General features: G+C 38.4%; 1 protein-coding gene across 3 annotated transcripts in view; it reads left to right on the forward strand.

Moving 5' to 3' along the window:
- Positions 1 to 18,828, forward strand: part of UBE3D (ubiquitin protein ligase E3D) — an 86,981-nt gene that overhangs the window by 52,856 nt on the left and 15,297 nt on the right. The window contains exon 10 of one of the 3 annotated variants that reach the window (XM_063330097.1): positions 1,658 to 2,438. The exons of the other annotated variants lie outside the window; for them this stretch is intronic. Coding sequence (XP_063186167.1) covers positions 1,658 to 1,828 — 171 coding nt within the window. The 3' untranslated portion in view covers positions 1,829 to 2,438. Of the gene's footprint in view, positions 1 to 1,657; positions 2,439 to 18,828 lie in introns of those variants that run through there. 3 annotated transcript variants of the gene reach the window in all.

Raw genomic sequence — 18,828 nt, forward strand, 5'->3', positions numbered from 1 at the left:
GTTTTCTTTTGTGGTAGACCTGCAATGGCTAGAAAAAAATAAAATTAATTCTATATTACAATCATCCTTGTATTTGAATGGAAACAATCACAGAGTTTCCTGTTATCCACACATGGCAGTCTTGCTCAAGAGGAGGCCGGGCTCTCGCAGCTGAATGCTGGCATCTGAATGCTGAGGGAGTTAGAAAGGGAAACGGCCCCAGAAAATGCCAGAGTTTTCTCTTTTTGTAAGTGATCCCACTGTTGGACTAGTGGTGTGGAGCTAAATGGACCTCTGGTTTCCACTGGCGCGTTTTTTGTGTTCTGATACAGTATTTTAAAATGCATCTAACAGGTAGCTGTATATGTAGTGATCTAAAAGTTAGTTTAACTCCTGAGGTCATATCAGTATAGCTTTAAAACATCCAATTGTTTGTAATTAGGTAGACAAAAATTATCTCAGCCATACCTCCATGTTGTTTGAGACTGTATTTACCCTCTCTCTCTCTGTCATATGACAACATCGCAGTGTTGACAAGCCAAATTTTAGTTGGTATACATATGCATTGGATGATGTTTAGGTTGTAAAAAGCACATGAAGGAAATACGCTTAGTTGCTAATCATCTCTGTAATAAACTCTGTTCTGCTTTGTGCTCTTGAGGCGCTCCCTGGGACTAGCTTAGCAGACTCCATATCTGTGCTGAGACATAAATTACATTTTATTTTCCAACGGTGTGCTACTGCTTAGTAACATAATATTTGATATCACTTTTCAATTCCGTTTTGACCCTGTGAAGATCTTTCAGTGTGATTTACGTCGCTGGAGCAGCCTGGAGGAGAGGAGCAGCAGCAGACTCTGTTACATAGCTCTCTGATGAGTTTAAGGGGGTTGGCACTCTCTGCAGCCAGCCTTTAAGCTCCCCAGGCTGTTGATCCTAGGTGCTAGATTGTCTCTGGCACATCTCTCATTTCACCCGTGCAGTTACGCTGATGTTGTTCCGGTGGACTGTGGAGAGTTAAATCTTAGCAAGCCTGAGCCTGTAAGCTCTTGAGGGACCAAAGTGGGCAGACAAATTCTTGCTGGTTCATGGCTGCCTCCAGGTTTACTGGAGAACATAGATCTGCAGCCTTGACTTGCACCTTCCCAGGCTTGTAATCCCTCACCCACACTAAGGATGTCTTGGACCAAGGGAGTAGAATTGACTGAGGCACTTGATATTTATCCTGGAACAACGCAGAAAGCAGTAGGAAGGGCAAGAGGAGGTGGCTACTAGAAAAGATTAAAAAATTTCTTTGCTTGCTATTGCTCTGAGCATTGTTTTGCTGCTCTCTGTTCAGCTCTGTCACACAGCACAGAAAGCCATGTTACCTTATGACACTCTTCATCTGCCTGGCTCTCCACCCACCTGAGCTGTCAGCCCTTTGCTTTAGGAATGCTTGGGCTCGACTTTGTGTATTAGTCTTAATGCTTGCAAGCACTTGTAGCTAGCACCCACTTGAGTTATCGTGTATTTATCACTGAACTGTTCAGCTGCTACTCCTCAGCGTGGTCTGGGAGGATGTGTTGCTACTTTAGAGCCTACCACACAAAACAGTTAACACAGGGAGATGCTTTAAAGTGACAAGTATTCTCTGCTGTGTTTTGCTAACCTTATCTTGTCTTTCTCTGAAATTCAAGCACAGTGAACAGAAAATGTCCTGTATATTGAATTCTTATGATGATATATGGGGCTGTTCAGCACATTCTCTCTCGCTGCTGTTGTTGTGGGAAACCAAGCATTTTACTTCACGCATCAAGACACTATTCGTAAGACCACAGACTGTAACAAGAGTTTTCAGAGTTAAGTAGATCACGGTTTTGTTTTTACTTTTACAGTTGCATGAAATTGAAAGAAGATTGTGATTAAGAACTGCTGAGCAGTTTCAAAATTTTGTTTGAAATAGCCCTTTATATTCTTTGTGGCTGCACCCGATGCCACTGGTAGCTTATCAGCGTACTGACCCCTTTGGTTAAGAGAAGTAGAGCCAGTGTTAAAGAAAAAACAAAAAGTGTTCATTCTGTTGCTGCAGTAAGCATTCCTAGAGGTGTCTCTGAAGGAAAAACTCATTGGCAGTTACTTTGCTTCTGAAAAAGAGAGGGGGAAAAAAAAAAAAAGTTGGTCATAGAGCAGTCTGTGAAGTTCTCTATCATTTAAAGTCTTTTAATCAAGTGCAGAAAACTTCCTAAAAGTGAGAGGTTTAGAGATATAAAGTAGCAAGTTGCTCAGAAAACATAAGAATGAATAAATACAGTATTCATTATAGTTTAATGACTCTAGTATATGAGTATCAAAAGTACCCAAAAGACTCATGGAAGGCAAAATATAAAATTACTGCTGTCTCTCTGGTTTACACATGGTCTGAACTAAAGTGTGCCTTGATATTCAGTGATTCAGTGTTTTTTAATATTGATACTTTTATTTTTTAGGGGTGTGTGTATATATATAAATATCTATATATATGTAAAGCATTTTCAAACTTGTTTATCTCAAGAAGTTAGCGGAAGATAGAGGACACTTGCAGATGCACCTGTGTTTTCTGACAATCCTTTTTGAGGCAAACAGCTGAGTAAAATTTAGAAAAATCTGCTCAGCTCCTCCTTTTGTTCTCTTCTGGGCATTTGGAGCTGGAGTGACTGCACAGATTCTTTTAAGTTGGACTCCACTCCTTTGGACCACTGTGAAACAGCAGCAAAGACAGGACAAGGAGCTGCTCTGGTTCAAAATGATATGGAAAATGGTGTTATAAGAAATTAAAATATAAAGAGGGAAGGAATGGCTTTCAAAATGCTGTGTCTTTTATTAAACTATCCCAGAAAGGAAAAATAAGTAAGTCCATTTTTACAGTAAAACAGTTTATTATTTTTCTTAACATTTTAAAAAATTTTTGTTACTTGCTTACTGAGGATCTTCCACAAAATGAATTCTAGATTTGAATATGTATATTCTGTAATATTTTGCAGACAGCAGATGAGTTCCTAAATACTGGAGGATTTTTTTTCCCATTAGGGTTTTTTTTTTAATATTTCTCTGAAGCCTGCAGACTGCTTAGATTTCTGAAACTTCTGCATGAACATTGACAGTAATATGGAGAAACCATTGCAAATATATTACAGTCTCTGTGTAAAATACGGTCATTTTTATTTTCCTTAACTGACTGGTCTTTTATTGTGATGATTATGTGGAAGTTTTAAAGTTTGATTTCAAACATTTTTTTTTTTTAAATAACGAATAAATACCCAAGCCTTATGTAATATTAAGAAAGCAGATGTAATTTTTAAAAACATGCATAGAAATATTTCATTGACTTTAAAATAAAAGAAGTTATAACGTGTCTATATTTGGGGGTTTTGTTTGTGTTTGTCTGCATTTACTAAAAGCCATAATCTGATGAAACGCTGCAGAATAATTAGGAAAGAAGTTATACAATGATATTGAGCAAATGCTGACAAGAGCAAATGATATGAAGAGAGTTAGTGTTTCAAAGACAAATCTGAATACTTCTTTGCAGAATGATAGAGATTTCTAGGTTCAATTAAGAGGTTATTGTCTTGTTTTTCTTGTCTGCTACAAAACTATCCTTCATTAATTTGATTTTTATTATGCCACTCAGGTTATCTTACTCAGTGTTCACTGTAAGCTATCTTTCGAAAATATGTCTAGAGGGTTCAGTTTTATTTATTGAACATTGAGACTATCCACTTTTTTAATGGTAGCTCTCAGGACTTCAATCTGAAATGGGACAATTTTTTTCTTGAACTATAGTTAGTATTTTGAAGTCTTTGTTGAACCGGTACTAAAAACGTTTCATCCTACTGATTCTGCATGAACTTTATTAAAACATAATGTCTCCTAGCTGAGAACTCTTCAGCTCTGCACATGCAGGAACATATTGAGCAATGCCCTCTACCTCCTTATGACTCCTCTACCTCCTCTGACATCTATGAGTCATCCATAGCTGCAGCACAGGGTGTCATTTCTAGGCTATGGGTTTATGATATCTGGTGCTGCTTTGGAGATGCTGATGGGAAGATATTATCTCACTTATCTAATATGTGGTATGGCTACGTTTCCTCTAAGGGAAAGGAGCTGCCCATTTATGTTGGCCTGAAACAGAAAAAAATCAATCACATGTAAACCTAAACTGAATCTATGAATGGGAAAAATGCAGGCTGAGCTTATTTGTGGAAGCACAAAATTTTATGATTACTTCAGTATTTAGTGATGGAGAGTCAGGACCATGACTGCAGTGGTCCTAAACTGAGATTCAGAATTCGTCATCAGTTCTCAGAAGTGCTAAATACCTTTTTTCTTCCAAGACAGCTCTCCAATAGAGAAGAAATCAGAGAGAGTGAATCTGACCACATCCTAAACAGAAGCAGATTTAATTACAAAAGCCTCGTGAGCTCCCAGTGAGAAGCAGTGTACATGTGGCATACAGGCAGGTGCCTCCTCTGGAAATAGTCCCCTGCTGCTTGAGAGGGAAGATCTGCTGCAGGAATTAACTCATTTGCGTGCAATTCCCTCTGCCTAGAATCTGGCAACAGCCACCTGTAACATCGGCATCTGGTACTACATTTCTTACCATTTTTCTTAGAAAATGTGCTCAAATAAGTAATTTACCATTTAGACATGAAAGTAAAATTGATTGCAGAAATCCAGTTTAGGTAGTCTGGTAGAGCCCATGTTATGAACGGCTTGAAACGGATGAAGACAGAACTAATTAGCAATGAAAATGGCTGATCGATACTACTCATTTTGTTTCCTGTTTGCATATATTGTGAATGTTCTGCTTTTCCCAAATCATTTTGAAATCTAAAAGTGTAGCTGTTACATCCCAATTATCCAGTACTTTTGTCCGCAATGTGCTATTAAACAGAAACTCAGAGTTTGTGTTCTTTATCGTCAACAGGCACCACACTGTGAGCGTGTTATGGAAAGAGACCAGACAAATACCCATGTTTTATGTACCTGAATATATACATAAAGAAGAGTCTTATGGGAGGCATGATACACTTTTAGAACATCCATTTCTGTTTATTAACTGAGGCTGTTGCCTTTGTGACTGAGAAACAGGCTCTGCTCAAAAGAAATATTTAGCCCTGTGGAAAACCACATAATGCTATATGTGTTCAACATGGTTCGTAGGTGATTTATCTTTTTAGGGCTGCTTGCCTTCAAAACCTTGGCTTCTCTAAGTTAGTCTTAGCTCTATCCAGGTCATAATTAATAGATTGACTTATGTGAGGAGTAAGTTTCAACCTCTTAGCCAACCAGGTACAGAAATATGGTTATCAGCTGGATAGAGCTGGATAGCTAGCTGTTGCTTTAAAAATAATACTGAGTCATTGGATAGCAATGATTCTATAATAGAAATTTTCCCTTCAAGTTTCATGTTGTTATGCTGTGTGCTTTGTGAATAAATGTTGTTCTGGAAAGCTACAACATTGTTCATTTCCATTAGGAGTCTGGATGGAAGCTTTGACGCTACTTACGAAGTCCAGAAAGCTCTGCGGTAAAAAGGTGTATTTATAAGCGTACTTCTTAGTAGGTTTACAGGTGCTTTAAAAATAGATGGATTCAACCCTATTGGATTTCAGCTGCAGGCTGGAATAGGTATGATGTTATCACAGATTACAAAATTTTGAGGGATCCTGAAGGAGGATGTCACTGAATTCTAGCATTATATTAGCATGTGGGGGCAGCTTGCCAAGGCACTTAGAGCAGTTCAAGAGTGTTGTGTGTTAAAGAGTTGGAAACGGTAATGATGTCTTCAAGGAGACAAATGGACAAATATACAGAAGTCTGCAAAGCCAGAGCGTAATAATTGGATCGATGACTTGACTATGATAAAGTACACAGTGGATGAAAAGGAAGTGGATTGTTAAGTTCTCCTTTTTTTATTGTCAGTTGAAAATGAGCCTGGAATGGATCTTTTGGTGAAGAAGTCAGTAATGCCTCCAGTGAGAAACATACAGTTTGCCTTCCCTCAGAAATCCATCATTCTGTTGTGATATCAGTAAAGAGAGCAGTGTGCTCTAAATCTCTGCGCTTAAATCATAGGTCTTGGATCTGGGGATGGTGGCTGATGACAGATGGTAGTGCTTGAAAGCTCATGCTCGTTAAGGCAGAAAATTTTAGGTTTGGATTTTAGGAAAGCTAGAATGGGTAGAAACATGACGTGGGGAAACAGGTCATATCGCTGTCTGTCCAGAGGCAGGGAAAGACCTGAAGGGAAGTGTAAGAGAGATGATGGATAAGCTACTCTTTCAGTAGGCTGATGCTGTTCCCAGTGACGTGCACCAGCACAGTTCTGACTGACCACAAAGAGGGCAGGATTATTTCCATCGTCTCCAAGTTGCTTGCTGCTCTTGACCAGTAAAAAAAGTCAGTTGTGCAACTATTCATTTGTACTATAGCTCCACTAGTTTTGAATTAAAGGAAGCTGTTCTACACATGGAAGTGCAAGGAGGTATCTTAGCATATGCATTTTATAGTGCTCCCAAAATAAGATTTGGAATACTCCTCCAGGAAGAAGAAAGAGAGGGGCAAAAGGGGTGCATAAGCATTAACACAGCCTACTGAAATACGGAGACCATTTAGCCTTCAACAGAAAGCTGTTATGCCTTGAGGTGAAACCTGGCAACCATTTAACAGTATGGAGAAAAACTTACAGGAATCCGAAGATGCTGCAGCTGAGTGAGATCACAGGGAGTGTTGGGTGGGCAGAATGTGATTGCTGCTTGGACTTTCGCCAGGCGTGCTGGTTAATGTTTCTTTATCTGTCTCCCAGCAGCTTGAGAAGTGAAATAGGAAGTGATTCTGTCTTATAGAAAAAGACTGCAAAAATATTATTCCCATATCGCTAATATAAACTATAAAAGCATAGTCTATAGAGAAAGAGGCTATCTTAAAATGCCAGTTCCCAGTCTTATTATTTTTGTGAGCTGTGTTGTGAATTGATGAAACATATCAGGGAGCTATATTCCTTCTGTTGCTTTTAGTGAGCTTGAATTTTATAAGGAAAATAGAAGAAAAAATGAGTATTAAGCTCCTTGGCTACAGGAAAAAGGATCTTGCCTGCAAACTTGTACAAGTGAAGGTGTTATTTTAGTCTTACTTGCTATTTTGTCTGCTCAATCCACTTCCAAGTTCTTCCAGAATGCCTGGCATTCCTAAATATGATCCTGAAAATGACTGAACTTTGTACTGTTCAGATGTTCTCACTTTCTGTGACTGGTACCATGACTCTAGTTCTGGTTCTTATCAATAACTATTTGCCTGCATAATTCAGTTTTAGATAGAAGTTTTTCTTGCTGCTGAGGCTCCAGCCTTTGACATATTTTTCTGTTTTTGTGTGCCAATGTCCCACCAAATAAAAAAAACAAAGGCTATCATTGTGTAATGGGGGGTGACTAGCTAACACATTTCTTTTTTAATTCACCAGAGAACCTGATGCGTATTTCATGTTTTCATACAAAGTATATTCCACTCATCATCTCCCAGCTTTTCAGAAATTAAATTCTGGGACTGCCTTGTTTTCATCTTTGTTGACCACTTTGGGTCTTCTGCATTGATGAGTTTCTATGTTACTTTCTTATTTCTATTAGATACCAATTTATTTTGTTTCCATACCATTTATAAGCATATAAGCAGACAGCCCTGTAATTCTCTTTCTTACACTTTTTCACTGGTTAGAAACTAACTTTTAGTACTTATAGTTATCTAATTGTATTTGCCTCTTTTCAGTTAAGGTGGAAAAACTGAGGCTGGGAGGGGAACAATGGGCCTTTATATCCTTCTTTGTAACAAAGTAGAATCAACTTACTTCTTATTAAAAAAAAAAAAAAAAGTCTGCTGAACACACAGAAACCTTCATACTTCAGGTTGCATTCTCTGCTTCCACAGAAGGGAAACGCATTTTCAGCTGTATTTTTATAGAGCAGTAGCTAGTGGCTGTTTAAATTAATCAGAAATGTCTATTCTGCATGGTTATCCTGGGGATATATTCCATTAAGTGACTGCTTTTTCTATTTTAAGGTGATATTTAGAATGTGACTAAACACTGTCTGTAAAACTTACTGTATTCTGTTCTGTAAGCTTTTACTTGCCTCTTCTGCTCTTTATTTTCTACCCATTTTTGCCCTCTCATGTAGTGCTCTTTCTAAAATCTGGACTTAATCCTGGTACCAGTGAAAAAGATTAAGAATTTTTTTTCAGGTTGAAACGTTCAACCTAGAATTCTTTGAGAAGAAATTCAACAGCAAGTAAAATAAAATACATGTGACATACCACGTAGCTAATAAATCCTCAGGGATTGAAGCTAAACTATAGAAGTAAATATGAATTTCAGATAAAGTTTTCTCTGCTCAAGTGCTGATGCTATTGGAGAACTGGAATTGGAGAAGTACTCCACTGTGCCAGCAGTGTACTGCTGCTCTGAACTCTCCCAGAAGGAGCCAGGGTACTGGGGAGGTCAAAATTTGACAAGATCTGAAATGAAATGGGATTTTGGTGGATGCAAATAAGAAATGCTGGGCTATATGACTTAATGCTGACATTGATTTTGAAAGAGCTACTGAATCTTGTTCTACGGTTTTTTAAGCCACTCCCACACGAGCAGTTTGGGAGGAGACCATTCTCCGATTTGCCTGGTTTTTGGACTGTCTTCTGAGGACTCTAGTATTCAACAAGGTTGTATCCACAACACCAGATTTAGATGAAGCAGAGCTCCAATTCCACCTGGAAATTACTGTGCCCTTGTAATATAGTTAAAACGAACTGTCAGAAGTGAGACACTGTTTACATATTTTCAAGTGTAGCTCAGGAGCTGAAGAAAACCCTGGTGACACTTATTAGTTAATCATTTTACGTCAGCCTTTCCTGTCAAGGCAAAGCATGTATTCCTAATACAAAACAATGTAGAAGTCAAACGTGGTTCTTTTGCAGCAGTACTGATACAGGTTAAAGTACTGATACTTATTAAAGCGTAAATGCTAACACCTGAAAATGCAGCTATTGGATTCTGCTCCTTTCCCAACCTACATTCAGATAATTTACAAAAGAGCTGAGCGCCTGATTAAATCTTCCAAAATAATTCTCAGAACAATCTGTAATGTTTTTATTTTTTTTTACAACAAGATAATCATCTTGAAGAAGATGTAAGTGACAGGATAAAGAATTTAGTGTAAAGACATTATCTTAGTCTCACATGCTGCTCTGTTTATGCAAAAGTGACTTGCCAGTCCATTTTTGGTCATTCCAATAAAAATTGACAGTACTTTGGATTACTTAGGGTAATGAACAAATGAATGTAATGTTCAAATGAACAAATACTGAGTGGTTTTGAAAGTCAGGCAATCTATTTAGGGTGTCCACCTGAAGATTTAGGAGCCCATTTCTTACCTTGTAAGCTTAAAAATGCTAGAGATGGCCCCTTAGTAGTTGCAGCTTTGCTTTAATTAGTTTGTGTCATATTATAGAAATGCACCTAAAGCATTTGTGATGATAGCTCAACATTGTAGGCAAGGACCTGAACCTATTGAAGTTAATGTCAAAACTCTGTTTAGCTTCAGTGGTGCAGAACTGGACTGCAAATGGATAAACCAGCCAGCTGGATATATTGTAGAGAAATAATTATGGCAGACTCTCTGAAAGTTCCTCATTAACACTATTGTATGTGAACTTTGCAAGCAAATGCTTGGAGCTAGTCTCAGATAGCTATTCGTTAGACAAGGGAATTAATAACTGCGGCTGCTGGTTCAGGCAGAGGGTTTTCTATTATTTTTTGTCATTTCTTTGAAGACTTCAAATAGTATAAATGATTTAAAGGCTTCACCCCACTAGATGGGGAAAAAGATGCTTATAGTGTAGTACTTGCTTGCACTCTGCAGTTATTGATATGATGTAATATTTTTACACTTGGGTAAGCATAGATTTTGAATAAAAGAATTTAATTAACACTGGATAGATATTCCTCATAAGGGGAAAATTGTCTAGTTCTGTTTCATTAATGCTTCATGCTTCTAGCAGTTAACTAATTTAATTTTACTCCTGGTGTTCAGGGTCTGGGCTTTTTTTTCCTTCTGTCTTTCAGTCTTTGTTTGTGTTTATAGTTGGGAAGAGATCAGCCAGAGAAATAAAACAAAGGGAAAAGTGCAAAGCATTTTTTTTTCCTTTACTTGGACTTTGTGTAATACACATTGGACATATATCTATGACTGGGCATAAAATGTATGTAATGTGAAAAATTAGGTCTTTGGAATGATCTCTGAGATTTAAAGTCTAGAAAGCCTATTTTAAAAACTCAGCTAAAGGAAAATGAATGATTTTAAATAATTTAAGGTAGGTAGGATGAGTCACATTGTAAACGTAATCCTTGCACATACGAACAACCATACTAATTTAATTTGGCTTACTAAGGAACATAAGGGCTTGGGGGATCAAAATCCCTTTGGGGCTTGGTATTTTTGAGTTTATTTGTCTATGCAGTACGATAAGATTTTGTACAAAATGCTTAAATTCAGGATACAAAATGAGTGAAATGTGTCAAATATTCAAAGTTAATAAAAAAAAAAAAATCTGTTCAAATTGTCTGTCAAGCAGTAAGGGTTTTTGTGTGAGCAGTCCAGGAGAATGATTGTTTTTAAAGTCTGAGGCAAACATTTTTTCAATTTGCTTTTTTTCACTAACTCAGTACAATTGAATGAAATGTTTTCATGCAGAAAAGTTAAGTGCCAGGTTTCAGTCTTTGCTAGTTCTCGATGTTTATCTTATAAAGCTGATGAAATTTTGAGCAACTTCAAGTAATTTCATTCAGACCTTAAGGTCATGCTATGATCCTCAACTTTGGATCTTGCACTTCTCTAACTATGTTCTTGATTATCGTCTGTCTACATTTCTGCTAACTTCTGCTATTTTTCATTCATTGAATTTTGTGCTAATTTTTTTATAATGCAGGTAATTAGGTTTTCATAGCATATTTTTTAGTGGCCTTGCTAAGGAAGGAGTTTTAAACAGTATTTTGGAAGTCTTAGAACAGACCAATGCACTATAATAATTATACTTCAATAATCCAGAATGATACCTCAAGGGAGCTATGACTCCAGTGTATAATTTGTTCATATATACTTGTCTTTGGTGGTAAAATTGGATTTAAAAAAAATAAGAAAAAGAATCGAAGGAAAGAAGCCAGAAAATTGATTCTTCTTGAAGGTCATTAATGTTTTCTGAAAAGAATATAAAAAATTAACATGAAAATCTCATTGTTAAAGAAAGAGTGCTAGCTTTGTTTTGAATAATAAGATTTTTATCAGTACAAGAAAGGGTCTCATAATAATAAAACCTAATTGTTATTTTCATCTGGACCTGGAAAGTATTCAATGACTGAAAAACAGACAAAGAAAAAGAGTCAGGGAAAAAAAGAAGCTTGAAGAGAATAATGTTGATCACATGGAACTATGAGCTGAAGGATAGATTCATGCTATCTTGTAATATAAAAAAAGAGGGTGTGAAAGAGGAGAAGAGCAGGCGAGTCAACCAAAACTTCAAGATAATGTTTAATTCAGAAGTATTTTCTGTCCAGTATTTGACTGAAGTATCTTTCAAGTGAATGAGAGAATTTGATATATATAAAAGGAAGCTTAGGGAGCAAACTGAAAAGCGAAAATAAAATTTGTCCTGCATCTAAACCCCCCAAAAAAGAGCAGAGTGGCAAAAGTCGGGTTTGGAGGTTTTACAAAACATTGGAACGGTTTGTCTTGAAGGATGCCTTAATGACCAATCTTTGTAAATAAGCTTGTTCACTTTAAAAATGCGTTCAACAGAAATATTTACAGAGTCACATAGTTGTTGAGGTTGAAAGTGACCTCTTGATGTCATCTGGTCCAACCTCCTGCTAAAGCGCAGTCGGCTAGAACAGGTTGCTTGGGACCATGTCCAGTTGGATTTTAAATATCTCCAAGGATGAAGATTCCACAACCTCCCTGAACAACTTGTGCCAGTGTTCTACTATCCTCACAGTACAAAAGTATTTTCTTGTGTTCGGAAGGACTTTCATGCTCGTTAATTTGTGCTCGTTGCCTCTTGTCCTTTTAGTGAGCACTACTGGGAAGAGTCTGGCTCTCTCATCTTCACACCCTCCCATCAGGTTTTTATATAGGTTGCTATGATCCTCCTGAACCTTCTCTTCTCCAGGTTGAACAGTCCCAGCTCTCAGCCTCTGCTCATATGAAAGACGCTCTAATCTCTTAGTCATCTTCATGGCCCTTTGTTAGCCCTTACCTCTCTTCAATAAGTCCATATCTTGCTTGTACTGGAGAGCCCAGGCCTGGACCCAGCACTCCAAATGTGGCCTTACCAGTGCTGAGTTGAGGGGAAGGATCACCTCCCTCAACTTGCTAGCAACACTTTTCCTGATGCAGGTATATGTCCACTTCGAGTGTTCCGTGACCTGGTCCTCCACCAAGTGTAAATCTTCTTTTTCCAGACTTGCCCACCAGTCTCAAGGGCCTGGGATTCCTACAGGCTGGTTACACCATTAAAGACTGAGGCAAAGAGGGCAGTGAGTACCTCAGCCTTTCTATGTCCTTTGTCAGCAGGACCCCTGGTGATGTCCAGGCTAATGCTGTGCTAATTACTGCTCGTGTCTCATTGAGAATTGGAAAGAACCACCTCCTGGCTCATTTAGTTCTCATCCTCTGCTAAAATAGTTTGCTGTTCATGGTGATGGCTGTTGCTGCAGTTAATCCTTTAATTAGAGTGAGTAGGGACCCAAAGAAGCCATCTCCATTCCCGCATTGTAGGGTTGACTCTACCCTGTTAGACGTTGCTCTAGATCTCTTCAGTGAGGGTTAGATTGGGAGCGCAAATATTTGTCATGAGTACAGTAAGACTTTTTGCTGTTGCTGTAATACAGACAGTAACAAAATGCATGGACTTTGAGTTACCTGTATCCGGAGGCAGTAGTCTCTAAATAATCTCATTATCCCAGCCCACTGAGACAAGCGGTCCCTGAATATCCCATACATATGTGCAGATATATGTAATAGCAGTTAATGTCTTTTACTGGCACCAGTGTTTTAACATCTATTTTATTTTTAAATGGGTCTCATTTCAGCCAGTTAGCCAGAGTGCTGCCAAAGCCCACGTATGAGCTGTGCTTTGCAGTGATAAATGAGTACAACTTGTCTCAAAATCCATTTGTTTTTTTTGCTTGGATCCCTTTTCAGAATATGATGGGTGGCCTACTTTTGTGGGGATGAAAAATTATTTTCCTGTTCCTTTGTGACATTATGGGTCTTGTAAACTGTTGCACGGTCCTTTGGAGTAGGTGGCATTATTAGGATGGATATTAATTATTTTCAGACTGCTGATACATCACCTCTGCATGATCTATATTTGCCTCTTGGATGTTCCTCCTATCTTGCTAATTATAGGTGGTCTTGTGGGAGCCAGCTTCCTAAGTTAAATAGACAAGTGTAACACACAGAGTGTTTTTGAAGTGTGTTCAAGTGAGAGTTGATTCATGTCATCTACTTGCATGTTCACAACCCCCAGATTTTATCACAGTTCTGGGGTGGGCATACACTAATGCTGTTACCCACCCTCCCGTTTTGGGAGCAAGCTTCCCAAATCCCCACGCCCTGAAAGCATGTAAATTCCTTTCTCTTCTGTTTCCAGGCTTGTTGAGCAAACTGGTTGTTTTGTTTCTGCTTTAAGCAACGTCAAATTTTTGTATCTTTTTGCTGCCCATTAATATTTTTCCTCTGTTCTATGCATTACATTTTTTTAAAAACAGATTTAAGCTCTTCAGCAGATTTTGCGATTACTGTTACATCAGTTATCTGAAACTGAGACGGGAAAGAGCTTGTGTGTAGGTTTTTTCTGGTTGTCTATTTTGCTTATCTAAAAAAGTCTCTCTCCATCTTTTTTTCCTTCCTTTCTCTTCTCTTCCCCCCACCTGCCGGCCTCCGAAAATTGGAAACACGAGAAGCCTTGTCTGAGCATCGGATTAAGAGCCAGGAAATCCTGACTCTTTCCATGACTCATTGTGCGTGTCCTTGGGCAATCTGTTACTATTGCAGACAAAAGCTGTGCATAGCACTTGGCTGGAAAAATTAAAAGCACAGTGCATGATTCAAGGAGATTATTTTCAAATTTAGATCAAAGCATGGCAAAAGTGGACAGGAAAAAGAGGCTGCAGAAGATGAATACTGGAGGAGCAGTTTGTTTGTGAGCTGCGTCAATTGTCTGTGACGGGAGATGGCTGTTGCTCACAGTAATTTTTTTGCCTTTGGTTCCATCACAGTGCAAGTATATGCTGTGGTAGATGATGGACGCATAGCCCTCAGCTTCAGAGCTTTCTTATTTGAAATGATGTAGACAAATAAGAGTGATGAAAGAAGAGAGGGCGCACCGTTGCGTAGGTGAACCTGCACTAAACTTTATAGATCCAGCCCTCTGAGGGTTTTCTTGGGAGATCACCTTGGTGGTTTTGATTGAATGTATGTAAATGCTTGAGGTTTTCCTGTTAGTTTCTTTTCTTTTTCTTACATTTTACATCTTAAAAGGATGTGAACTCTTCCTCGCAGTTTAGAAGAAATAACAGGGATCTTTGAAGACAGCAAAGGTCTGGGGTTTCTAGGCATTGTCACTTGGAGGTATGGGAAGACAAATGGGATCGTTTGCTTGTATTTTCCATGATAAATCAGACATGAAAATGGTATTATAGAGAAAGGTGCCTTCAGTATTGCTTATGTGACTTCTTTGGATAAGGCTGAATGACATGAAAAGCTGTCTACTGGATATGCTGCTTTCAGTGTATTTCCAGACATTTTAATACCATGTCCATTCAGTGTTCATTCACATGACATTGCCTGTAGCTTTATTTTGACTATATTAAGGGCCTGTATATTAGCTCTTATTGCTGTGGTATAGAAGGTGGTAGTTTTATATTCAGCAGGAACTATTTAATCTGGTTTAAGGTAGCCCTTCCATCTCACCTGGCCTCTTGTTCATGTCACCTTGTCTCTTCCCTCTGCTCCTTCTGCATTACCCAGTGACTATGCAGCTGTGCCAACACAGCAGGGAGAGAAGTTTGCAAGAGCATTTGCTTATTGCTTAAACTGCCATGAAAGAAATGCATACTTCTCTGGGGAAATATATTAGTGAAGGCTACCAGGGTCTTTGTATAATCTTTGACATTCATTTGGCGAGAATAAAAGGCTGTGCTTGGAATGAGGGGTTTGTTTTGAATTATTGAATATCTATGTATGGTTTTTTCCCTGTTTTTGGTAGTAATGGTTTATTGAGAGGAAGGACGTCAAGGTCCTGAGACACAGAGTCTTCTGGTGATGCCAGGGTATGTAAAAGGTCATTGTCTCAAAAGGTCAGTCCTGCCCCTGCAGTGGAGGTTACTGTCACGGTGCCTGAGAGAGTGGGGTCCATCTGACCTCTGCTTGCAGAGCGTTAACTTGTATTTCACACTGTCGCTGCTCTGTTGACAGGCTGGGATGGGAATCTGATGAAAAGACTCTTTCAGAAAGGGTTTAGCTCTGGATTCTGTGCTGTCAGATGTTTGTTCTAGCTTTTGTGATCAGTTTTTACCCCATAGACTTGCAGTAATTGGTGTGATTTGTAGCTAGGACCACATAGAACTCTTGTGTTTCATTAAATTTAGTCTCCTGCTATTGCAGATAACATGTCATGTATCATCTATTAGTCAAGCTCCATCCTAAAATCTCTTTGGTTCCTTGTATAACCCTTCCTTTTGGAAGGCCAATTCATTTTCTTCCAATGGCTGCAGAAATTATCATTAACTGATGCATTCATCAGAATTTTGTAATTCTGTCCCGATAGATACTAAGTGTTTAGAGCCGTCTGATGCCTGTCAGGGGCAGGAATCCATAAGCCATTTATGAGCCTAGATTTGACTTCCATAAGCACTTCACCACATCAATAATTGCCTCCCTTGGACAATTGAGTTAAATGGAGCTGCTCAGAGCTGTTCAAATGTGTGTGCAGAATCAATGATACAGGGTCAAGTTCAATTTCTGTTCCTGTTGATGAAGTCATTAGAATCAAAAGGACGTGTGAATTTGTCTCAGGTCAAAATTGTTTTCTTCAGTATTGTTTTCAAAGAGATAATCCTCTGTTGTCAGTCATTTTAAAACCTTCCTTACTGTCTCGCTAATTTAATAGACTAATTCTCTCATGGGTGACTACTGACAAGAAATACTTAGAAAGGATGCACCTTAAACGTACTGAAGTCAAAGATAATTGTATTAAACCTTCTTAAAATGCAAAAATCATTTGATACCAGCAAAATAAACATCTAGTGTGCAGAATTTACGTTACTACATTCTTCAGTCAGTTGTTCCACAGGCCGCAGGAAAGCTTTTTCATAGTGAAAGACATAAGGGACTTCAGTATAGTCTAGACAACCATTTTAGTTTCTGATGATATTCTCAGTCCAACTTTTGACTTGAGAGTCAGCTGTGCTGGGTGTTCCCACTGCTGAGGACCCATGCTGCAGGCAAAGAGACTTGCCTGTGTCTCCATAGTTAAGTTTTATTTATTTTGTACATTATGTTCTGCTGCTATAAGAAATCATCATGAAGTATGGCAATAAACAAAGTAATAATCTACACCATACATCTTGCAACGCGTTCTTCCCCCCATAAACCTTTCCTTTTAAAAATCATTGCTTTATTTGCTTTTACTATTGTATGAAGTTAATAGTACATCTTGATGTGAAGAGGTTTAACTTGCAGGATTGGGGTTCGAGCACAGTCTGCTTTCAAAAAAAAACACTTGACAGCTTTTATCTTCAATTATCTTATTGTTGAGGGAAAGATACTCTAAAAATGGTGAATATTGTATTTTGAAGCTTCAAGGTCAGTAACTATTCTTTTTACTAAGGAAACATCTGTTTTCATGAGTTTGAGCCTTGAAATGGATGGTTTCAGCTTTTCTTCTGACTGCAGCTGACAAAAGAATGTGTTCAGTCCCTAGAAATAAAAATCGGTTTGACCTAGTAATGGCTGTAGGGATCTTAGAGGCCAGAAATCCACACTGTAAAAATACCTGATATAATTTGGGAGCTCAAATCTCACTGATAGTGGCCTTAAACTCCTACATCCTTTTGAGGCTTTGAACACGTGTTATAACCCAACAAGCATTAAGCAGTGAAACTGTTTTTTATTGAATGCCTGGCCTTTTAGCAGGCATCGTGAGAATGTACAAGAACAGGATGACCTGGGACCAAAGGACAGCCCTGCTCAGACTGTGTCCTCCTGGGAATGAATGACAGTGGGAAAAGACATTTTCCTAAATATCCCTTAGTTGTTGTGATTTTACGTTTTCTTTTGGGTGTCTCTCTATTTCATAGGCTACAAATGAATGCCGTATTTAAATTATTTTTTCCCTTCTTCATCTTCTTGGTTAGCGCTTTTATTACAGCCATATCATCTTCCAAACACCTGTTCCCATTTTAACTCAATCCTAATCTCTTGCCAAAAGCTGAACTTGGATAGGAATGCAATAGTCCCTATAAGGTGTTAAAAATAAAATAGTAGTTGATAGTTAAATACCCATTTATATACACAAAGAAATTAATCCTCATGCCTCATGCGGGGAGGTATTTATTCTCATTCCAGTTTTAACTGCCAGGAAGCAAAGAGAGAATTTAAGCAGCTAATTTTACAAACTTGCTTTTTTTCCATAAAGTTTTCAGAAGATAACCCAATGAAGACACCTGTTCAAACTATCTAGTTTCAAAGTGTTACTTAGCAATGCCACATTCTCCTTTAATCTCTTCTACCTCGTTCTTTTGAGTTATAGTAGATTGACTGTTTGGACCATATTAAATGCATGTAAATGTGAGCACATAACCAAATTCCTCTCATTAAAAGGTATAATGTATTTCTGTTATTCTCTAATGTGTCCATTCTATGTCATGCTCCCTCTGCTCCCTCCCCACGTCTTGGTATTTCAAATGGTACTTCAGGCAGCATTGGGGTTTGGTATATTCAGAAGTGGATGTGCACACAGGAGATGGCTGTTTCTTACACTGCTGCAACAGTGACAAGATATCCCAGCAGTTGCAACACGGCATCAGGTTGTGCTCTGCTCATGTAGCATGTGCTAGGGGAGACTCATACAAACCCAGTTTATGTCGGTGTACTGGTTTCTGTGGCATCGCTAACTCTAAGGGTTGCAGGAAATGAAGATAATAGACCATTTCTTAGCTTTCAGGTTTTGGCAGACTTTCTTTTTGGATATAAATGAAACAGTTTGGAGACAAAAGCAAAAATAAACTGGAACTTCTCCCACCAGGCCATCAGCAGGTAGAGCGTTAACCAGAAGTGGTTGGCTTGTTTCTTTGTTGCCTCTTCGTTTTTAAAGCACTTTACCACAGTAGTTTTTAGTATAGCGTTTCCTGACAGTCAGTCTGAAGACAGAGCAGGTGACCTCTGGTGCTGCTCCGTAGTTTCTTGTGTTGATTTTCTATAGCATCTTGGTGTAAGAGGTGAGAAGGTTATCTTATGAGTGGCCTCAGACTCTTAACAGGGAGCTAAATTTGGACAAAGAGAGAAAGATTGATTTTCATTAAATCAAAATTCAAAAATGCATTGACCTACAGCATTAATATCTGATGGTTCTGGTGTCCTGCCATTGCTGAATCCTGCAGATAACTGTACTGCTATTGCACTGAGAGTTGTGGAGAGCATGAGGGAAACCCAGATCATTTTTTCAGTTGGTACTTGTATGATAGCCTTGATAATGCACCACACCAATTACGTATCTGTTT

Source organism: Chroicocephalus ridibundus, chromosome 3 (genome assembly GCF_963924245.1).
Source record: "Chroicocephalus ridibundus chromosome 3, bChrRid1.1, whole genome shotgun sequence".
NCBI classification, from domain to species: domain Eukaryota; kingdom Metazoa; phylum Chordata; class Aves; order Charadriiformes; family Laridae; genus Chroicocephalus; species Chroicocephalus ridibundus.